The sequence below is a fragment of the Panthera pardus genome, unplaced genomic scaffold (genome assembly GCF_024362965.1).
Source record: "Panthera pardus isolate Hobbes unplaced genomic scaffold, ASM2436296v1 HiC_scaffold_6, whole genome shotgun sequence".
NCBI classification, from domain to species: domain Eukaryota; kingdom Metazoa; phylum Chordata; class Mammalia; order Carnivora; family Felidae; genus Panthera; species Panthera pardus.
Genome location: NW_026526991.1, coordinates 59586126 through 59610990, shown reverse-complemented (window position 1 = coordinate 59610990; position 24865 = coordinate 59586126). Strand labels below are relative to the sequence as shown.

Sequence of the window (24865 nt, the reverse complement as noted above, 5' to 3'; positions counted from 1 at the left end):
AGAAACAGACCCTAAAACACACAACTAATAGATAGAAAAGCTGAGATCTGGGGGCACCTAGGTAGCTTCAACTCAGGTCATAATCTAACAGTTTGTGAGCTTAAGCCCACATTAGGCTCTCTGCTGTCAGCACAGAGCCCACTTTGGATCCTCTGTCCCCCTCTTTCTCTGCTCCTCCTCCACTCATGCCCTCTCTCTCTCAAAAATAAACATTTTTTTTAAAAAACAATAAAAAAAAAAAGCTGAGCTCTGAACCTAGGTAATCTGGATCCAGAGTCCATAAATGACCAGAACACAATACTGTTATCCATTCTGGCAGGCCCTGTGAAGAGACAGAACTCTCTTTACACCCAGAAAAAGAACTAAAAAGGCAAAAAATTAAGCACAGAGCATTTCTTACATCATCATCAACAACAACAACAAAACCTGTATTAAACAAATTAATGAGAATATGTTTCAAAACTCTTGGGTAAATCTTTCTACCTCAGCAAAATCCCTAAGCAAAATGTTAAGGCAGATATAAAAATTAGAAATAATTAATGATATTTACTGATTGATTAATATGAAGTGAGAGGAAAGAAAAGTCTAAGTCACTTGTAGAGTTTAAATCTAGATGACTGGAGATTACAAGCACTGAGAGCAGGAAGATGGCGGCATAGGAGGACGCTGGGCTCACCTCCTCCTGCTGATAGCTTAGATTCCACTCACATCTGCCTAAATAACCCAGAAAACCACCAGAAGACTAGCAGAACGGACTCTCTGGAGCCAAGCGTAGATGAGAGGCCCACGGAAGAGGGTAGGAAGGGCAGAGAGGCGGTGTGTGCTACACGCCATGCTACACGGCAGGAGGGAGCCCAGGCAGTGGAGGGGCAGCCCGCCCAGCAAGCCAGAATCCCCGAGTCTGGCTTGCAAAAGCGGAGAGGCTGGACTGTGTGAGTTCTGACATCCAGGGGGACTTAACATCTAGAATGTTAAAAGTGAACAGCTCTGCTCTCGGAGAGTGGGGAGGGCGAGAGGACACCAGGAGGGAGAGTTGCTGAGCCCAGGAACACAGAGCTCAGCTTGGTGGGGAACAAAGGGGCTGGCCAGCACCATCTCCCTCTCCCACTCCCCAGCCGAAATCCAAAAGGGAACCAGTTCCCCTGAACGAACTTGCTTACACCACGCAAACACCCAACGCTGTGCTTCTGTAGATCCATCCCTCCAATGGGTCTGCCTCCCTCCCAGTGCTGCAGGGCCCCTCCCACAGGGGACCACTGATGGCAAAGCAAGCTAAGCCTGACCCTCCCACCTCTGTGCACTTTGTGGATCCACCCTGCCTAATATGCCAGATCCCATCAAAGCAGCACCACAAGCCTGGCAGTGTGGAAGTAGCCCAGACAGGGGCCACACCACTCCACAGTGAGTCCTGCCCCTGGGAGAGGGGAAGATAAGGTACACACCAGTCTGACTGTGGCCCCAGCGGTGGGCTGGGGACAGACATCAGGTCTGACTGCAGCCTGCCCACCAAAGCAAGTTACTGTGCAGTACAGGGGAAGTGTTCTGCAGATTGGAGCCACCTCAGGGACTACCCAAAATGACAAAATGGAAGAATTCTCCTCAAAAGAAACTCCAGGAATTAGCGACAGCTAACGAATTAGTCAAAAATGATTTAAGCAATATAACAGAAGAAGAATTTAGAATAATAGTCACAAAATTAATCGCTGGGCTTGAAAAAAGTATAGAGGACAACAGAGTATCTATTGCTACAGAGATCAAGGGACTAAGAAACATCCATGAGGAGCTAAAAAATGCTATAAATGAGGTGCAAAATAAAATGGAGTTGACCACAGTTCGGATTGAAGAGGCAGAGGAGAGAATAGGTGAATTAGAAGATAAAATTATGGAAAAAGAGAAAGCTGAGAAAAAGAGAGATAAAAAAAAATCCAGGAGTATGAGGGGAGAATTGGAGAACTAAGTGATGCAATCAAAAGGAACAATATCCGTACAATAGGAATTCCAGAAGAGGAAGAGAGAGAGAAAGGGGATGAAGGTGTACTTGAAGAAATCATAGCTGAGAACTTCCCTGATCTGGGGAAGGAAAAATGCATTGAAATCCAAGAGGCACAGAGAACTTCCTTCAGACGTAACTTGAATTGATCTTTTGCACAACATATCATAGTGAAACTGGCAACATACAAGGATAAAGAGAAAATTCTGAAAGCAGCTAGGGATAAACATGCTGTAACATATAAAGGGAGACCGATAAGACTAGTGACAGACCTATCTACTGAAAGTTGGCAGGCCAGAAAGGAATGGCAGGAAATCTTCAATGTGATGAACGGAAAAAATATGCAGCTGAGAATCCTTTATCCAGCAAGTCTGTCATTCAGAATAGGAGAGATAAAGGTCTTCCCAAACAAACAAAAACTGAAGGAATTCATCACCACTAAACCAGCCCTATAAGAGATCCTAACGGGGATTCTGTGAGTGAAATGTTGCAAGGACCACAAAGTACACAATGTTTATGTACACAATGGAATACTACGTGGCAATGAGAAGGAATGAAATATGGCCTTTTGTAGCAATGCAGATGGAACTGGAGAGTGTTAAGTGAAATAAGTCATACAGAGAAAGACAGATACTATATGTTTTCACTCATATGTGGATCCTGAGAAACTTAACAGAAGACCATGGGGGATGGGAAAGAAAAAAAAAAGTTAAGAGAGGGAGGGAGCCATACCATAAGAGACTCTTAAAAACTGAGAACAAACTGAAGGTTGATGGGGGGTGGGTGATGGGTATTGAGGAGGGCACCTGTTGGGACGAGCACTGGGTGTTGTATGGAAACCAATTTGACAATAAATTTCATTTAAAAAAAAAAGATTAATTATTTACTCTTAGGTACAGATGAAATAGCCTGGTGTAATTATGGGCGATTATGACAAAAAGTGACCATTTATCTTCCTGATGCCTAAAATTGCCTCAATACATTGAGGTCCTTAATTGAATATTTAAATCCTAAAATGTAAATAGATTGGTGATGTAAACTTTAGATTACACTTTAAGCATAATTAATCAATCAATGTCAAGGACAAAATGCCTGGTCTCATCCATCCAATAAAAACTTGCTGATTATCTGCTATGTTCCAGGCAAAGCTCTAGTCCTGGATCTACAGTGGTTTACAAAATAGATATGGTCTGTGTTCTCATGGAACTTGCCGTCAATTAGGGGATAGGGATAAAAAGTAAAAGAATCTAAAATTACCAATTATACTCTAATTATACTCTAAATTAAATAAACATATCTTTTGTTTTAGCAGTGGGGACAGAATATAAATAGAATTTCACAGGAAGGCATCTTTTTTTTTTCAATATGTGAAATTTATTGTCAAATTGGTTTCCATACAACACCCAGTGCTCGTCCCAACAGGTGCCCTCCTCAATACCCATCACCCACCCTCCCCTCCCTCCCACCCCCCATCAACCCTCAGTTTGTTCTCAGTTTTTAAGAGTCTCTTACGCTTTGGCTCTCTTCCACTCAACTCTTTTTTTTTTTCCTTCCCCTCCCCCATGGACTTCTGTTAAGTTTCTCAGGATCCACATAAGAGTGAAAACATATGGTATCTGTCTTTCTCTGTATGGCTTATTTCACTTAGCATCACACTCTCCAGTTCCATCCACGTTGCTACAAAAGGGCCATATTTCGTTCTTTCTCATTGCCATGTAGTACTCCATTGTGTATATAAACCACAATTTCTTTATCCATTCATCAGTTGATGGACATTTAGGCTCTTTCCATAATTTGGCTATTGTTGAGAGTGCTGCTATAAACATTGGGGTACAAGTGCCCCTATGCATCAGTACTCCTGTATCCCTTGGGTAAATTCCTAGCAGTGCTATTGCTGGGTCATAGGGTAGGTCTATTTTTAATTTTTTGAGGAACCTCCACACTGTTTTCCAGAGTGGCTGCACCAATTTGCATTCCCACCAACAGTGCAAGAGGGTTCCTGTTTCTCCACATCCTCTCCAGCATCTATAGTCTCCTGATTTGTTCATTTTGGCCACTCTGACTGGCGTGAGGTGATATCTGAGTGTGGTTTTGATTTGTATTTCCCTGATGAGGAGCGACGTTGAGCATCTTTTCATGTGCCTGCTGGCCATCTGGATGTCTTCTTTAGAGAAGTGTCTATTCATATTTTCTGCCCATTTCTTCACTGGGTTATTTGTTTTTGGGTGTGGAGTTTGGTGAGCTCTTTATAGATTTTAAAGGGCTAGGGATACTAGCCCTTTGTCTGATATGTCATTTGCAAATATCTTTTCCCATTCCGTTGGTTGCCTTTTAGTTTTGTAGATTGTTTCCTTTGCTGTGCAGAAGTTTTTTATCTTCATAAGGTCCCAGTAATTCATTTTTGCTTTTAATTCCCTTGTCTTTGGGGATGTGTTGAGTAAGAGATTGCTACGGCTGAGGTCAGAGAGGTCTTTTCCTGCTTTCTCCTCTAGGGTTTTGATGGTTTCCTGTCTCACATTCAGGTCCTTTATCCATTTTGAGTTTATTTTTGTGAATGGTGTGAGAAAGTGGTCTAGTTTCAACCTTCTGCATGTTGCTGTCCAGTTCTCCCAGCACCATTTGTTAGAGACTGTCTTTTTCCATTGGATGTTCTTTCCTGCTTTGTCAAAGATGAGTTGGCCATACGTTTGTGGGTCTAGTTCTGGGGTTTCTATTCTATTCCATTGGTCTATGTGTCGGTTTTTATGCCAATACCATGCTGTCTTGATGATTACAGCTTTGTAATAGAGGCTAAAGTCTGGGATTGTGATGCCTCCTGCTTTGGTCTTCTTCTTCAAAATTACTTTGGCTATTCGGGGCCTTTTGTGGTTCCATATGAATTTTAGGATTGCTTGTTCTAGTTTCGAGAAGAATGTTGGTGCAATTTTGATTGGGATTGCATTGAATGTGTAGATAGCTTTGGGTAGTATTGATATTTTGACAATATTTATTCTTCCAATCCATGAGCAGGGAATGTCTTTCCATTTCTTTATATCTTCTTCAATTACCTTCATAAGCTTTCTATAGTTTTCAGCATACAGATCTTTTACATCTTTGGTTAGATTTAATCCTAGGTATTTTATGCTTCTTGGTGCAATTGTGAATGGGATCAGTTTCTTTATTTGTCTTTCTGTTGCTTCATTAGGAAGGCATCTTTGAAGGGGTTATATTTAAGCTGGCACCTGAAAAATAAAATCCAGCCATTCAAGAATGCATTCAGAGCATTTCAAGAAGAGAGAAACCATTGCAAAAGCCCTGGGATGGGAAAAACTTGACATCTTCAGGAAACTGAAGAAGACTAGTACAGCTGGATAAGCAAGAGATGAATTAGAATTACACAGCCATGAGATCATGAAGGACCATATAAACCAAAGTAAGGAGTTTGAATTTTATCCCACAGGAAACAGAACCCTATTGAGTGGCTTTAAACACAGAAGGGGATCTCATGCATTTTTTCTTTAAGAAAGCTCTATGCCCAAAGTGGGGCTTGAACTCATGACTCCAAGATCAAGAGTCACATGCTCTACTGGTTGAGCCAGCCAAGTACACCTCATGTATTGTTTTAATTCTTTAATGTCTACTTGCTTATTTTGAGAGGGGGTTGGGGGAGGGAGGAAAGAGAGAATCCCAGGTAGGCTCCATGCTGGCTGTCAGCCCAGAGCCCAAAGCAGGACTCAATCCCACGAACCTTGAGATCATGACCTGAACCAAAATCAAGAGTTGGACACTTAAACAGACTGAGCCACCCAGGTGCCCCATGTATTATTTTAAAAGATCATTCTGGTTCTATCTCTAGAATGGACTTGCAAGAGTGTTTTTGTGTAGTTTAGAAAGAGAAGAGAGCAGAAATGCATAAAATACTTTAGATGAGAATTTGGATTACTACAGTGAGTAGAAAGCAGAGGCTGAAAGATTTAACTTCAGAACTTTAACCAGTCAACCCTGTTTGCCTCACATGGAACTAAGATGACAAGCATATCTTCATTAACAGGTGGCACATAAAATAAAATCCTGGCTCAGCTAACATTTTCAACTCAACCCACTGCTAACTTGTGCTGACAGTCTCTCTCTCTGATCTAATTTCTCTCTTATTTTCATACACAGACCAAGCCATAGTCAGGAATCCGTGATGAAAAATTATACAGCAATAACAACATTCATCCTGGTGGGACTAACAGATGACCCAAATCTACAGATTCTGCTTTTTATTTTTTTGTTTCTAATTTACTTGTTAAGTGTTGTAGGGAATCTGACCATCATCACTCTCACCTTGGTGGATTCCCACCTTAAAAGTCCCATGTATTTTTTCCTCTGGAATTTCTCCATCTTGGAAGTGTCATTTACAACTGTTTGCATTCCCAGATTCCTCTACACAATGGCATCTGGGGACAATAACGTTACCTACAGTGCATGTGCCACTCAATTATTTTTTGTTACTGTCTTGGGTGTAACTGAGTTTTTTCTCCTGACAACCATGTCCTATGACCACTATGTTGCCATCTGCAAACCCCTGCATTACATAACCTTCATGAATAACAGGGTCTGCATCAAGTTCCTGATTGGAACCTGCATCATTGCTCTGATCATTGTCATCCCACCATTTGGCATGGGCTTGAGCTCAAGTTTTGTGACTCCAATGTCATATATCACTTTGGCTGTGATGCTACTTCCATCCTGAAGATTACCTGCTCAGACACAGAGTTTATAGAGCAATTTGTCTTGGTCCTGGCTGTGCTGACACTCATTTTCACCTTGGTGTGTGTAATTCTGTCCTACACATACATCATCAGGACCATTCTCAGATTCCCTTCTGCCCAGCAAAGGAAAAAGGCTTTTTCTACTTGTTCTCCCCATATAATTGTGGTTTCTATTACTTATGGAAGATGCATCTTTATCTATATCAAACCTCATGCAAAAGAAGGGGTTGCTATTAATAAGGTGGTGTCAGTGCTTACCACCTCCTTTGCCCCAGTGATGAATCCCTTCATTTCTACTCTGAGGAACAAGCAAGTAGTACAAGCTTTCAAATACATGATCTGAAAGGTTACATCTATCTCAAATAACTAAAGGACTAGTGAGGACAGAATGACAAGTTATAGAAGAATTCTTGACCTCTGTTTTATTTTTCCCTAATTGTATATTGTTCATAGTTATATATATACAGCCCCATTCTGCTACACCTAGTGCCCACTATTGATACACACATTAATTTTTTAGTTCAATCTATTCTGAGAAACACATGGGAATAATTCTGCAGTAAATATTTATAACAATACACCTGCTTTTACTTATAGGACTAAGAAATTTGACAGCATCAATTACTATCATATGAGTGCTCAGCTACCCCTCTTGTACTGATATGTCCTGATCTGAGTGCCTAATTTCTTAGGAACATCAGTGATGAGAATCTAGGTCTAAAGGAATGACCCTGCTATCACTCTATTGGATAATACTCATTACTCTGTCTCTCTCACTTTTCAGGGAGATATAAATGTAGGCTAAAATTTTCCTCTAAAACCATTTGCTTAAAAGTTGTACAACTTTTTATAAAAACCCAGCCTTTTTTCAAAATAGAATTTCATATTCTTATCATCTGTGTGTCTCTGTGTATGTCTGTGTGCATTTGTTTTCCTTTTTGGAATGTCATCTTAACAGGCTTAAAAAGATTAATGGGACAGATAAAATGTAAGTGACAGCTTAAACTTGCATTCTATTCTGTTATCCAAGTTATTCACTGTAATGATTTTTTTTACATTCAAAAACAATCCAATCTCAAACACAAAAGCTTACAAAATTAACCAATGAATAAAGAATAATTTTTAAGTGCCCAGTTTTGGCCTTTCAAGTTGGTGCCTCTTCCCCACTACCCCTTTCTTTCATCATAATTTTCTACTGTTCATCTGATGCTCTAGGAAGACATACGCTGTACCAGGAATCAGAAAGTCCAAGTTGCAACTAGGCTTTTACTACCACCAATTCAGACACATCTTCTAACTTTCCTCATCCCTTTCAATGTCAGGAAGGGACAAAGTAGGGAGTAAGGTAGCTAGAAAACAGGCAAGAAATTCCAGGGATACTTAGGAGTAGAGGGATATTCCAAGCTGATTTAGAAGACTAAGGAACTGGTATATGGATCAGCAGTCTTGATGCCAGAGGTAAAGAATTAATGAGTCTTTTCTTATACTAAAAATTACATGAGGGGAAATGAATCTTCATTCCCTCAATCCTACTCACACTCTGTCCACTGGAAATCACTGGATACAGAAAATGCTTTTTAAAATAAAATGAGAAAGAAAGCCTTGTGGGAATTCTGAGTAGTGGGCTAAGCAAAGCTTGATTATTAAATGAGATTAGCAAGCTAAAAGAGTAATTAAAGGACATATTTAGTTTGCTAAGGATAGATAAAAACAAAGGGTATAGCTGAAGATAATGATTTTTCTTATCTTTTTCACCAAACTTTGAGAATGAATAACCCCCTAACCATATGACATATTTGTTGTTATTATTTTATTAATTGATCTCTACTGCTCTAGACACTAGGCCCTCTCTTTCACTAAACACTAAACTCCATAAAGTCAAAGATTGTGTCTACTTTTACTTACCAACAGTATTTTGAATGGAGTTAAATTTTACTCCATGCACCTCTTCCATTGAGCTGAAGATAGCCTCAGCCATTGTCCCCCTAACCCCAACCCAGGTAATACAAAGGTCCTTGGTCTTACCAAGGCCATGGAGAAGCTCTTCTAGGCAATAACCAAGAAAATATCCACTGGCCCCACCTGCATGTCCTTTCATGTTCACTAGCTCTTCTGTTTCCATGCCATGCTTGTAACTGGAAATCTTTGGGAAAGAAAGGGCCTAGGAATCTTAGGCCTAGGATCTAGTACCATGTAGTGAATCCCATTGAGTTGTAGCTGCCAGGGAGGAATGCATAGGCTGCCTTCTATGTGGAGTACCCACAAAATCTATTTAGTCTTTTTTTAATCTTTGTACTATATTCTCAGTAGGTTCAGGCTTTCAGAAATAAAAGTTATAAAACCCTTAATTCATTATCTCAAAAGTTATCTTGCCACACACAATTCATCTTTCCACATCCTATCCAAGACTCTTCTCCACCCAGTACAGACACACAAGTCTTAGCTCTGTGGTATTAGTGATTAGTGATTCTCTCTTCTCTCTAAGACATAATTAAACTAGATCTTATCCATGTCAGTAGTAAGGTGGAGGAAAGAACACATAATTCAAGATTGTTATGGAAGTAAGAAAGTATATATTTAAAGTTCATAACACTTATTAGGTACTTCAAATGGTGAAAACACATGTGGAATGAAATAAGTTAAAGGAAAGAGAGGAATCCTTCCATATTCCTGCCATATGATTATGTGGCCTTTTCTGATTAATGACAGCTAAGTGTATCACATGGGCACCACATAGTCCTCCCTGCTCCCTTTGTGTACAAGAAACTTTTGCTCAATCCCAGATGTACCACTTGCATCTTATGATGTACTGCTGTCAGGCCTGCTCAATATTATAACATGGTTGGTCTGTCCAAACTCAGTTCTTGATTGGTAATTCCAGAAGCACGACCACTTGCTATCCCATGGTCATATGCTCTGCACCTAGAAAGGTCAATTAGCACACCAGGAGTTTTTTTCAAAAAATGGGTAACTCTCCAGTGAAGATGGTTTAGCCTTGTCTCTCAGAACCCCACAAACCTTTGTTATGATTCTCACACTGAACCCAACATATGCTCTACATGGCATATTTTCCAGCTACTGAAGGCTTGATCTTTAATATTCCTTGCACTCTCACTATAAGAGATGGGAGCCTCTATGCAAGCTACCAGACAGGCCTTCAGGCTTTTTGAACACTTATTAATCATGCTCAGCTTTTTATTATCTTCTTCTAAAATGCCAATAGCACTTAGCAATAGCCATCCATATTAATTTTTCTCTTGTTGCATAACAAATTACCACAATTTTTATAAGTTAAAACAGCACACTTTTTTTAAGTTTACTTATTTATTTATTTTGAGAGTGAGAGATCAAGCATGAATGGGAGAGGGGTAGAGAGAGAGGAAGAATCCCAAACAGGCTCTAGGCTGTCATCACAGAGGCCAATGCACAGCTCAAACCCATGAAATGGTGAAATCATGACCTGAGCCAAAATCAAGAGTCAGATGCTCAACTGATTGAGCCACCCAGGTGACCTAAAACAGGACACATTTATTATCTCACAGTTTCTATGGGTCAGAAGTCTGAACACAGCTTAGCTAGGTCTTCTGTTCAAAGTCTCATAAGGCTATAATCAAGGCATCAGCCAGGCTGCCCTCTTTCCTGGAGATTACAGTTCTCTTCCAAGTACCTATGGTTATTAGCAGAATTCAGTTCCTTGCTGCTACTGACTGAGGCTCTCAGCCCCTGGAGACTACCTGCAGTTCCCTGCCATGTGACCCACTCCATAAGCAGTTCACGTCACAACAACTTGCTTCTTAAAGGCCAGCAGGAAAAGAATTTTGCTTCAGCCTGCTAAGATGGAGTCTTATATGATGTAACATAATCATGGGAGTGGCATCACATTACCATTGTCATATAACACAACCAAATCAAAGAAGTTACAGTCCCACTATATTTTTCACATTCTATTGGTTAGAATCAAGTAAATGATTTTATCTGTACTCAAAGGGAGGGAATTACACAAAGGCATGGACACCAGGAGGTGGAAATTATTGGGTGTCATACCAGGGACTGTTTTCCATATCATGTGTATTAGGTTCTCCAGAGAAACAGAAACAATAGGATGTGTATAAATAGACATTTATTTTAAGTAATTGGCTCATGCAATTGTGGAGGTATGGTAAGTCCAAAATCTGAAGGTTGGCCAGCAAGCCAGAGACTAAGGGTAGAGTTGCAATTCAAGTCCAAAGGCAGTCTGCTAGTAGAATTCCTTCTTGCTCAGGGAGGTCAGTCTTTGTTCTATGAAGGCCTTCAACTGGCTGGATGAAATTCACCCACATTATGAAAGGTAATTTGCTTTACTCAAAGTCTACCAATTTAATTGTTAATCTCTTCCAAAAAACACATTCACAGATGGAACATGTGACTCCTGATCTCAGGGTCATGAGTTCAAGCCCCATACTGGACATAGAGTTTAATTAATAATAATAATAATAATAATAATAAATCTTTTCAAAAGTGGGCAAAGGGACTAAACATACATACCTCCAAAGAAGACATACCAATAGCCAACAGGTATAAGATAAGGTGTTACAACATTGCCAATAATCAAGGAAAATAACAGAAATAATCAAGAAAAGGTGTTACAACATCACCAATAATCAAGGAAATGCAAATCAAAATCACAATGAGATATCAGCTCACACTAGGATGACTATTATGAAAAAGAACAAAAGTGTTGGTAAGAATGTGGAGAAATTGGAACTCCTGTACACTGTTGGTGGGAAGGTAAATTGGTGCAGCCACTATAAAGAATAGTATTTTTTGAGGTTCCTCAAAACATTAAAAATAGAATTACCATATAACTTAGAAATCCCACTTCTGGCTATTTATCCAAAGCATTAGAAACAAGATCTTTGCACTTCCATGTTCATTACAGCCTTATTCACTATAGGCAAGATACGAAAAAGCCTGAATGTCCATTAATGATGAATAGTTAAAGAAAATGTGTTATATACATACAATAATATACTAGTTAGCCTTTAAAAATAAGGAAATCCTGCCAAATGGAACAACGTGGATGAACTTGGAGGATATTACCTAAGTGAAATAAGCCAGTCACAGAAGGACAAATACTGTGTAATCTCACTTATGTGAGGTATCTCAAATAATCAAACTCATAGAAGTAGAGAACTGAAGGTGCATATCAGAGTTTAGGGGGTGGAGAAATGGGAGTTGTTCTTCAATGGGTATGAATTTTAATTTATGAAAATGAATAAGCTCTAGAGATCTACTATACAATGTAATGCCTCTACTTAACAATACTGTATTATGCACTTAAAAATTTGTTAAGTGGGTAGATCTCCTGTTAAGTGAGCACTTAACACATTTTTCAAAAAACCAAAGGGATGTAAGGAAACTTTTGGAAATGATGTATATGTTTTTTACCTTGGTTGTGGTATTAGTTTCATGGGGATATGCCTAAGTCCAAACACATCAAATTGTATACATTAAATATGTGCATTTATATACCAATTATACTTCAATAAAGCTGTTTTTAGAAAAGAAATAATTTCTGAAGTTGTATACACAGATTTATTTCCTTCTAAGATATGCTTCTTGTCAAGTACATACTCACCTGCTGCTTTGATATGGATGACTATATCTCTGGAAAACAGAGTATGGTAATTAACTAATTACAACTCTACCATGCAGTCTCCTTAATAAATAACCTTGAACGTAAAAAATGTGAAAAAAAAATAGGAAAGCTTCTAGGTGAGAACTAGAAGAATATCTCCATGATCTTGGGATAAAGAATATTTTTTAAGTTGAAAACAAAGAGCACTAATTATAAAAGAAAAGTCTAGTAAGTTGGACTACTTTACCATTACATCAGTTTATAACCTGATGAAGTTCATTTGTCAAGAAACACTGGAGAGTAAAAAAGCAATGCAGAGAGTGAGAAAATATAGGCAAAATATACAACTTACAAAGGTCGCATAGACAATATATTTTAAATGCTTACAAATCAGTAAGAAGACAGATGACTTTAACACAACAGGCAACACATTTGAACAGCTCTTCACAAAAGAGGATATCTAAATGGTTAATACACATATGGATGAAGTATATCCATACAATGGAGTACTCTATAGCAATGAAAATAAACACCTTACTGCCACATGCAAAAACATGTATAAATCTCACAAATACAATGCTGAGTGAAAGAAACCAAACATGAAAGAATGCATATCATAAGATATCCATTTGTAAAATGCTTAAAACGGGCAAGATTAATCAATGGTGTTAGAAGTCAGGATATGGGTTAACTTTGGGGAAAAGAGGGAGAGTGTTTTGTTTAGGTAAAGGGGAAACTTTCAGGATGTTAGTAAGTTCTGTTTCTTTATCTAGGTGGTGATTACACAGACAAGTCCACTTTGCAATAATTAACTACATTTTCAGCATTTTTCTTCTATATGTCATAATTAAATTTACTGGACAGATAAAGTTTATTTTAAAAGCCAAGGAATAAAAATGAAAGAAAAAAGCCTGAAGGCCCAGATTATAAGCATTAATAAACGATGTATTTCTGGCAGAAAAAAAAAGTTCAGATGGAAATTAAACCACTTCAACATTTGGTACAGCAACTTATGGAAAGATCTTCAACTTGAGCTGAGTATCAGAGACCATATTTATGCACTGTAGAGCCAAGAAATGTGTTCAGCAAATTTTTCTAGGACAGATATGTTTGGTATGATTATAAAATTTAGGAATTTTCTAGCATTGTGCCTTGACAAGCTTCCAACAAGAGTTTTTGTGGATGTTAATATTTACCTTTCTAAATTGGATATGAAAGAGAATAGTTCTTTAAGCTGGAAAATGCTAATTCCTCCTGAAAATAATGTGCTTATGCATTTACAATGAAGTAATGCTGTAATAAATGATGATTGATTTTGGTATTGATAAGTGTATTTATATAAATATATGATAAGTCACACAGAGAAAGACAAATACTGTTTGATCTCACTTTTATGTGGAATCTGAAGACACTGAATTCATAGACACAGAGAGTAGAATGCTAGTTGGCAGGGGCTAGGAGAGGGAGAATTGGGGGAGTATTCATCAAAGGGTACATGGTTTCAGGTATGGAAGATAAATAAGTCCTAGAGATCTACTATAAAGTACAATACCTCTAGTTAATAATACTGAAAAATTTGTTAAGACAGTAGATCTTATGTTAAATATTCTCAGCACACAGGAAGGAAAAAAAACAGGGAAAAACGGTACTTTTAGAGATGATAGTAAAGTTCATGGCATTGTTTATCATGACATTTTCACGAGTGTATACTTCAGACTCATCAAGATGATTACATACATATAGCATTTTTGTATGTCAATTATACCTCAACATAGGTAAATAAATAAATACATACATGCATACATACATACACAAAAATAAAGAAATAAATAAATTGTCACCTTAGAATCTATAGTGCATGAAGTATCCTTAAAACCTAAAGATTGGGGTGCCTGGGTGGCTCAGTTGGTTAAATGACTGACTTTGGCTCAGGTCATGATCTCTCTGCTCATGAGTTTGAGCCCCGCATCGAGCTCTGTGCTGACAGCTCAGAGCTTGGAGCCTGCTTCAATTCGGTGTCTCCCTCTCTCTCTGCCCCTCCCCTGCTGGCTCTCTCTCTCTCTCTCTCTCTCTCAAAAATAAATACACATTAAGAAAAAAACTAAAGATTACTTCTAGTTCCAGCAAAGATGGAGTAGAAGCATTCTTCACAGATCTTACAACTAAAAAAACCTTCAGAGAACACAACAAGCAAGCATAAGAAGACTGTGAAACGTGAAAGAAGAAGGAAGACTACCTAGGGACCTCAAGAATTGAGAAACACCACGACAGTGAGACCTCTGGGTATTCTATCACCTCTTGTATATCCCACACAGGGAAATTCAGAAGCTTTCAATCCAGAACCACCAACAAGCATAAAAATATAAAAATTCCTCAAAAAGGCTGTTTCTCCTAACCAAAGGACCAGGAAAAAGGTGGCCTAACAATGGAGAACCCTTGGGGAATAGCTGCCCTACTCCAGCCAAACAAAAACACACTTCAACCTCTGCAGCTTCAGAGGAACCAGACAGGGAGCTGATCTTCAACTCCATGTTCCCACCCTGCATAAGTGGTATTGCAGTGATTTCCTCTACCTAGCAATGATGCCAGGCCTGAGAAGATAGCTGACTGTCGCAGGTGGCTCTCTAATTCCTCCATCACCTACTGTCATCAGAGCCAAGAGAGGAGCAGGTGGTCCATCCCCTACACAATGAAAGCAGCTCACTCTGATTTCCCAGGCAGGGTGCTGTCAGTGGGCTGAGTGGGAAGCTAATCTTTCATTCTCATCCCATGGAAATAGGCAATGCTTCCAATCCTTCTGCAGAGTAGTATCATCAGGTAGGTGGTGAGCCAGCCTCCACTCCCACCTGGAGGTGGTGTTATTTGAGGCTACACTCTACTTTCTTCCATCCTTGCAGTCATTGAGGTCTAATTGGGAACTGAAACTCCACACCCACCTAAGGGCAATAAGACCAAATGACTCAGTGCAAACCTGGTCTATTCAACACTCCTGTGCCCTACAGTGTAAGCGGGGCCAGTGTGGAGCTGAGCCTCCACTCCCATCTGGCATTAACAAGACAGAATGATGTTGTGTGAGGTAGAGGTAGAGGATACTCCACTGCCCCTTTCTCTGTGTGAGCAAGGCCCAGTGGGGAGCTGACCCTCCACCTCTACCTACCATCAATGATGTGGGATGAAGTGGTATGAGATGGACTAGTTGGCCCCTCTGGCCAGACTTCCCCTGGCCAGCAAAGATGAGCATGAAACTGGGAAGCCCGACCCTGCAGCAACAGTAGTGTGAGTCAGATCTGTGCTTGCCTCTCCCTGATGGTAGCAGGGCCTGGTTTAAGTATATACTCCCACTGACAAAAAGACAGTATGAATCAATGCCCTACTCTCAGTGTGAAGGTGTCACCAAGGCTGAGAAGGAAGCTGAACTTCCACTCCACCCATCTGCATGAGGCAACATGGGTAGAAAGTTCCACTTTTTTCAGGATGGTGTTGGCAGGGCTGAGCCAGAGACCAAACACACACACTCACCTGGTCTTGTGCTTCACCTCAACAGAGACTGGCTGCTGAAAAATATATATTACATAGGATTCTGAATATTGTAATTAAGTATCAAAAATATCAAAAGTACAATCCAAAATTGCTCATAACACAAAGAACCAAAAATACCACAACTTGAATGAAGAAAGATAATCAACAGATGCCAACACTGGGATGAATCAAATTTGGGGATTATCTAACATGAATTTTAAGGCAGCCATCATAAAAATGCTTCAATGCAGCTGTGGATTCTCTTTTAAAAAATGAAAACATAGATATCTCACAAAGAAATTAAAGTTATAAAATGAACTAAATGGAAATACAGAACTTAGAAATACAATAACAAATTTTGAACATTCACTGGATGACCTCATTAATATAGATGACTGAAGACAGATCAGTGAACTTGAAGACAGATCAGTAGCATTTACCCAATTGGAACAACAGAGAGTAAATACAATTTTTAAAAATAAAAAAAGCTTCAGGCATCCATGAGACAATTGGAAAAGAGCTAACATTGCTAAATTGGAATCCCAGAAGGAAATAAGAGAGCTGAGAAACGATTCTAAGAAATAATTATTGAACACTTCCAAAATTTGGAAAAACACATAAACCTGCAGATTCAAGTAGTCAAGCAGATTTAAAACAGAAGAAAGCTAAAGCAATGCACACCAAGACACATCACAATTGAATTTCTGGGTGCTAGTTATTTAGATGTGATATTTACTCCATCGTGGCACTTCTTTTTTGTGTACTTTTCTTCTGCATGCTAAATTTAAAAAGAAGATTTATTTTAAAAACAAAAGATTAAAGAGATTTTCACATGTAAAAAACTAAAAAATTAGCCACGAGAAGAACCAGACTATAATAAATTATAAAAGGTCAATGGATTATAATGGCAATATCCTGTCTATACTATAGTTTTGCAAGATGTTACTATCTTGGGAAACTAGTAAAGGGTACACCAGATTTCTCTGAGGTATCTCTCTATATTAGGGTGAAAATGGAAGAAATAACATGAAAGAAAGAATGGATAACAATTAAACTGGTAAATATATAGGTAAATCTAAGTGAACATCTGCAAAATCAGTAACAGTCATATACTACGGGGTTTTAACAATATATAGAACATAAAAATATAAAACAAAAATGTCACACTAATTAAGATATATGAAATGGAGATAAAGCCCTACATTCCTTTTGCTGACTGGGAGGAGGGTAAAGATAATAACTAACTATAGACTTTGATAATTTTTTGTGCCCCTAACAACTAGCCCTCAAAACTAACAGAATAAAAATTGGTAGACATGTAATGAAAAAATGGTTAAATCTATAATTATGGGGGAATTTTTTAAGCCATAAAATCAATAGTAGGACATGACAAAGAATATACAGATTTAAGGCACAAGATTAAAATCTTGACTTAATAAAAATATGGAAAGTATATTGTACCCAACAAATCCAGAATCCACTTTCTTTTCAAGAACAAACAACAACAAAAGAACAAACAGTACATTTTTATAATGAAAGGATCAAAACACAAATCTCAATAAATTTCAAAAGATTGGAAATATGGATTTGTTCTCTGCCCACAGTGTAATTAAGCCAGAAATCAATATCAAAAGTATAACCAGAAATTAGTAATACATTTGAATATTTTAAATGCACTACCAAATAACCTGGATATGTTTCCTGAACAAACCTCTCTAAAAACGCTGTAGTATGCATGTACAAAAATGCTCATTGCAACTTGTTCAAAATTTCCCTGAAACAGAAACAACCTAAATTTCTATCAGCAGTAAAATGGATAAATAAGGTGGGTTTTTTTATGTTTATTCATTTATTTTTGAGACACGAACAGCACAAGTGAGGGAGGAACAGAGATAGAAACCCAAGCAGGGTTGGCGCTGTCAGCACAGAGCCTGCTGCAGGCCTTGATCTCATGAAACGTGAGATCATGACCTGAGCCCAAATCAAGAGTCAGATGTTTAACCGACTGAGTCACCCAGGTGCTCCAAAAATGGATAAATAAGTTTTACAATAAATTCATACAATGTGGTACAATGCTGTTGCATGTGTTTATAAAGCATCTTTGATACTTCCTGGTGGGCATTAATAACATAAGTTTGTGTGGTGGTGTTATGTGTGCCTAAGGCAATGCCTGTGACTCCCAGGATTGTGAGCAAAGTAAGCACAATTAGCAGGAAAAGAGCATGTTGGTGTTGAGACTGAGGGAAGTTCTGTTGCCCAAAATAAAACATTGGCATAAAAGGTACACAGAATACAGGTGATGTTAGGAGGAAGGCCTGAGAATGGGATATGACTGGGGTATATAACAATGAAACCAAAGACCTAACAGGAGTGACTATTTTGACAGAAACGTCTTGTACAGGAAGGTTTCTATTTATAAGGTGCCAGTAAGCCCAATGATCAGAACAAAGTAAGGGGTCTTAACTGCCAGAAGTTGAGCATAAATACAGTTGCTGATGGCAGTGACAGTCATTTGGAAAACCATGTATTAATCATGTAATTTTAGCAAGGTTTCTTTAAGTAAGCTTCCTTGCACTTAAAGCCTTTAGCCTGAGGCTGGCACGGGGGTAGAGTGAAGGGGGTGGGTAGTTTTACTGAATGCCTTTTCAAGAGCCCAACACAGTGAATTCTGAGAACTGAAGTGTGTGCCTTGGTTACTATCAATAATGCCTGGAAGTCTGAAGAGAATAAGAAGTGTCTTGTTGGTACCTTGTGTTGTGGCTTCAATGGTAACATGTCTATAAGGATAGACGAGTAATATTCCCTTATAAATGTACCACCACGGTCAGAGAATAGTAAGTATCTTCTGCAGAGGGTCAGCGACCCCATAAAATCTATTTGCCATTGGTTAACGGATAGTCCCCAGGGAATTAAGCCTCATCAATTATATAGACAGTGGCACATTTTCCCATATAAGGTACATTAGTCACTACGTTACCCATGGCAGAGGAGAGGGGAAGTCCCTTTCATTCTTCTCAGGACTTCAAGGCATTAGCTTCTCCATGGCCTGATATTTCATAAGCCTACCAGTCCAGAGTTAGTGGCATCAGATCTGAGGCTGTGCCAATATGTGTCTCAGAAATCAAAACCAATTTATCTACCTGTGTATTATAATGAGTCCCTGAAAACTAAATTTTAGTATGTGGAGAATATGTGTGGCCTTGATTTGCATTTTGATGATCTATGAGGCAAAAAATCCCTAAAGTTCTTTACTTGAAAGATAGGGGGGAACACCTCAGATAAGGAATTATTATTGCTGCCATTAGTCAAACCAGATGACCATATCATTGGCAATGGCACTAAAGTCTATAAAAATGTGAGGAAGGGGCCAAGTGTTGGCCAGAACATTGTCTAATGCTAACATAACTGTGCTGACCCACAGGTTCCATCCTTGCTTGATTAGGGGTGTCCCAGTTAGGGAATGGAATGCAGTAGCTCTTCAGTAGGTTCTACCATGCATGATGGTGGTGCTAACATCTATAAAGAATACAAACTCCCTTTCCTACTCACTAAATTAATCCCAATGGGGTTGTTAGGTAGCCAACGGATAGGAGAAAAGGGTGACCTCTTCAGGCACTGTTGCATCTAGCAAAGGACTGATAATGTGGAAACCACTTCCTCTTACAGGTGGGATATGCCAGAGGGCCCAAGTTGGCTCCATAAGTAGCATTTTCCTTTTAATAATGAAGCATCTATGCCAAGTTTGTGGAGTGCTGACTCAATGACCACAGGCACAATGGGCAACTGGGTCCAGAGAGTCACAAGCTCAGGACATGTGAAAGCATTTATCTCAAGAAGAGCACACAATGCAGCCAACAGTTGCCATCCCAATGGTGTGTAGGATTCGGCCAAGGAAAATAGTCTCTTGCCAAAAGTCCATGAACAACTTATGACCACCATAGCTGATCCAAAAACCCCAGAAGGAATGTGAGGAGGTTGTTGAAGCCTCTACAATGAAGGAGCTTTTGCGGGGGACACAAATGAGAGTGCCTAATGTATTGCAATTTAATTTTTTTAATGTTTATTGATTTTTGAGATAGAGCACAAGCAGGAGAGGGACAGAGAGAGAGGGAGACACAGAATCTGAAGCAGGCTCCAGGCACTGAGCTGTTACCATAGAGCCTGATGTGGGGCTCGAACCCATGAACCATGAGATCATGATCTGAGCTGAAGACAGACACTTAACCGACTGAACCACCCAGATGCCCCTGATTTATTGCAATTTAGACAGATTCTAGAGCCTTTTGTCATTGGATAGCCCATTCAAAGTAAGCCAATTTAGGGGCATCTGGATGGCTCAGTTGGTTAAGTGGCCAACTTCAGCTCAGGTCATGGTCATACAGTTCATGAGTTCAAGCCTCACGCCAGGCTCTGTGCTGACAGCTTGGAGCCTGAAGCCTGTTTCAAATTCTGTGTCCCCCCCCTTCTCTGTCCCCCCCCCCCACACACACACACTTGCACTCTGTCTCTCTCTCAAAAATAAATAAATTAAAAAAATATTTTTTTCAAAAAAACAAAGTAAGCCAATTTGTGAGTAACAGTATAATGAATCTAAATAAAAAATGTAAATGTAAAAGATGTTGTTTCTGAAACCCAAATAAACACAGTAAATGTTGAGTCTACTTTTTTTTTTTTTTTTTTAACGTTTTATTTATTTTTGAGACAAAGAGAGACAGAGCATGAACAGGGGAGGGTCAGCGAGAGGGAGACACAGAATCTGAAACAGGCTCCAGGCTCTGAGTGGTCAGCACAGAGCCCGACGCGGGGCTGGAACTCATGGACCGCGAGATCATGACCTGAGCCGAAGTCGGCCGCTTAACCGACTGAGCCACCCAGGCGCCCCTGTTGAGTCTACCTTAAAGTAGTAAGTGCCGATGTCAGTGAGAAGTCGGTTCCTTACTGCATCAGGTATGGATCATCCCTGAGCTGACAAGTAATGTCCAGAAATTTTACTTAAGTAAGCAGGACTTGAATTTTATAGGATGCAATGGCCCAACCCTGACTGGAGCTTGAATTTCCTTGCAGAAAGACATTATGTTATCAACCTAACACCATACCTGTGTTCTTGGAATAAGTTGGACGTAGTTAAGATGTGTAAAGGAATGAACATTGGCAAATGTCTCATGGGGAGGTGAGTGAAAATGTATCATTCCTTTAAAAGTAAAGAGCTATTCATAGAATACAACATATGAGCCAAATCTATAACAACAAAATATTTTCCAGTTGCTGATTCCTATTAATTTTAGTAAAATTAGTAATGCAGATCTTAATGAAAACTATGATGGCATTAAGGTTATGGTAATTCACTGCGAAGTGAATTCATTTATATCACATTTGACCACTGGCCAAATTGGGTTATTAAAGGGAGAAATAATAGAAGTGATGAGTAGGCCAGGCACACCAATCCTCAGGGGTCTCACTCCATGGCTCTCAGCTTCACAAACCTCATGTCTGTGGCAGATTCTCTCATGGAACCCTTATCGTGGTCTCTCTGGACCTTCTCTCCTCAGCCATATGTTTACAACTTGTTCTTAAAACTGTCAACAATTGCGGTTCATTTGCAGCTTTTGAACTTAAGTCCATAGGGCATGTTTAACTTCTTCAGGGAATTGATCCCCATGTGCCTGTTCTGAAAAGAGCAGATAAAACCTGCAGCATTCTGCCTAACACAGAATGCAAAGAAGCCCATATCCTGCCTTCTAAGAACTTCAAAATCATCTCTCTTAGAAAAGAAATATTAAGGAATTTTCCATCTATCAAAGTCCACTTTTCTAATTCTATCATTGCTGTAGTAGGGGGTTATTCATTTATTTGTTTTTCTTTTATTATACATGTGAAGGACTGTATTTCTCAGGAAGTATCATTTGATTCTGGTTTGCATTAATAGAATGGAAGGTAATATGCTTCCTAAGTTAAGCCCCAAAGACTTGGGTACTTTCATTAAGAGAAAAGTGGAATGCTTACATGTGGAATCTAAGAAACAAAACCAACAACAACAACAAACAGAAACAGACTTATAATCTACAAAAGAAACTGTAGATTACCAGAGTGGGGAGAGAATAGGGGGAGGAAGGTAAGAAAGGTAAAGGGTATTAAGTGGGACTAACTTCCAATAATAAATCACAGGGATGTAATGTACAGCATAGATGATAATAATGTTTTTAAGAACTTTCATGGTGGCAGACAGTAACTAGGCTATTTTGGTGATCACTTCATAATACATTAAAAAATTATCAAATCACTATGTTGCACACCTGAAAATAATGAATATTGTAGGTCAATTATTATTCAATTTCTTAAAATAAAGAAATAGCCACCTATGGCCAGTGACTCCTGCAACAAAAAGAGAGAGTGAAGGGGAGAATGTTGACAGGAAGCCAATAGAGAGCATGTCAAAATTTATACTACTCAAGACTCACAGGGCACATTTCACCCTTGACTTACCTCTTAGGATCAACAAAATAAACGTCCCACTACAGTCATTCAGATTGTCAAGGGTATGAGCACTGTATGTTTTTAAAGTCACTGATGTTATTATTCTATAAATGTGGATCATGAGGTCAATCAGTCACGAAAATCTGGATGAAAATGCAGTACTTGCCACAGACCAGAGGTTAGTACAAACAGGGAAGGGAGGGCTGTAGGGGAATCCAGGTCAATGTTTAATAGTGCCTAGTGCCTCCAACAGCATAAGGAAGTATGGGGAGATTGATAAGAATGATTGTGAGGATATGATTTTTTTCTTACCCATATGCATGTGAATTAGAAGGGCCTTTTACATTGTCTTTGCTTCTGACTCAGAAAAATCTAAAAATGTATGCAGGATACCACTGCCAAAGTTTCCTTCCTTGGGGGTTACCAATTTATCTACAAAGGACTCATTGTCAGAAACAAAAAAGTCCCTCTTCCTTGTCTCTATACCAAGAAGAGAGAAACTGTCATCCTTAGTTTGCCACTAAGAAATCTTTAAGACTTTGAGCAAAATCCACACTGAGATGCTTCCTGTGGGTATCTCAAGATCTCTATTCTCAGAGATATATTCCAAATATACATGGCAGAGAAACATATAAGAAATGCTAATAAATATGATTTATTGACACCATAGCCTTGTTCATGTACCAAAATATGCTCACAATATGAGATATACTGAACCAAAGATCATAAGTCTTAAAGGTCTATTACAAATTTATGCTTCAAAAGAAATAGGGGTGCAGAATAAATCACTTATACATCAAAACCTTCAACCATATCCATGTGGGGAATTTCCTATTGGTTGCTGAATCAAGGAAGTCAGAGATTTGGACAATTATGGAGACGAGGATCTATGGAAGATAGCCAGAGAAGTGTCAAACGGTACAGAGAAGGGGAAAGAGCACAAGGAGGAGAAAAGGAATCACAAAAAAACAGAATCTGATAGAAAAACTTCCACCAAGAGTACAGAAGTATGAAAAACTAATGGAGTCAGAGGAAAGTGACTTAAATATGGAGATTTTGTAAACACTTGGGGATTAAAGGATAGGTTCAAAATATATTCTCCTGGGGGAAAAATGAGTAATTATTCTGTAACAGATTCTGTTAAGTGTCCAAAAACATATCAACTGGGGAATTAAAAAGACTTTAGGATTAAGGTCATTCACATAGAAGATATTGGGCTTCCATGGAGCCAAGGCCACTGCAATGTGATACTGGTTTGGGACAACTGAATAGAGAGTAATATATGACATGATTCATTACTATCAGCTTTGTCTCTCCTACCCTGAGAAAGCTCATTTTTCATCAGTCACCTTTTTCCTTCAGATCTCCAAAGGGTCAACAATGAAAAATAGGACGTTTACTGAGTTCATTCTGTTGGGCTTCACAAATCAACCTGAGGTCCAAATTGTGATATTCATCTTTCTGCTCCTCACCTACATGTTAAGTGTCCTAGGAAATCTGACTATCATCATTCTCACTCGGGTACACCCTCACCTCCAGACCCCCATGTATTTCTTCCTCCGGAATTTCTCCTTCTTAGAAATTTCCTTCACATCCATTTTTATTCCCAGATTTCTGACCAGCGTGACAACAGGAAATAAAGTCATCAGTTTTACTGGATGCTTGATTCAATATTTTTTTGCTATATTCCTTGGGGCAACAGAGTTTTACCTCTTGGCTTCTATGTCCTACGACCGCTATGTTGCCATCTGCAAACCCCTGCATTACCTGACCATCATGAGCAACAGAGTCTGCATACAACTCGTGTTCTGCTCCTGGCTAGGAGGATTCCTAGCTATCTTACCCCCAATCATCCTGATGAGCCAGGTGGATTTCTGTGCCTCCAATGTTCTGAATCACTATTACTGTGACTATGGGCCCCTTCTGGAGCTTGCCTGCTCAGACACAAGCCTCCTAGAATTGATGGTCATCTTCTTGGCAGTTGTGACTCTGGTGGTTACTCTGGTGCTGGTGACATGTTCTTATACATACATTATCAGGACCATTTTGAGGATCCCTTCTGCCCAGCAGAGGACAAAGGCTTTTTCCACTTGTTCTTCCCACATGATTGTCATCTCCCTCTCTTATGGCAGCTGCATGTTTATGTACATTAATCCATCAGCAAAAGAAGAAGGCGCTTTCAACAAAGGAATAGCTGTGCTCATTACCTCAATTACTCCCTTATTAAACCCCTTCATTTACACTCTAAGAAATCAGCAAGTGAAGCAAGCATTCAAGGACACCGTCAAAAAGATTGTGAAGCTTTAAAAACAGAATACATTTCAATCAAAGGCATATATCCTAATTTCAAGGTATCTGCAGCCTAGTATGATAGAAAGGTATATAAACTGTATACTTACGTAATAAGCTTACAAAAAATAAAATAAAATTACGTGGTAAGGGCTATTAGAGAAAGATAAATGAGAATCCACAAAAAGAACAGTTAGAGAGAATTAACTATTTTCCAGAAATCACTTGAAATTCAAGAGG

At 39.0% G+C, this 24865-nt stretch overlaps 1 protein-coding gene and 1 pseudogene across 1 annotated transcript; both read left to right on the top strand.

Annotated features, from left to right (window-relative positions):
* Positions 1-6158: 6158 nt before the first annotated feature.
* LOC109270238 (olfactory receptor 6C2-like) lies at positions 6159-7096 on the top strand (annotated as a pseudogene).
* Positions 7097-23716: 16620 nt separating this feature from the next.
* LOC109270589 (olfactory receptor 6C4) lies at positions 23717-24643 on the top strand. Its single transcript, XM_019455269.2, has one exon. The coding sequence runs from the start codon at positions 23717-23719 to the stop codon at positions 24641-24643; it is 927 nt and encodes a 308-aa protein (XP_019310814.2).
* Positions 24644-24865: the final 222 nt, after the last annotated feature.

Excerpts from the sequence above, each read along its gene's own strand:
- LOC109270589 (XM_019455269.2), top strand. The coding sequence starts at position 23,717 with ATGAAAAATAGGACGTTTACTGAGTTCATTCTGTTGGGCTTCACAAAT.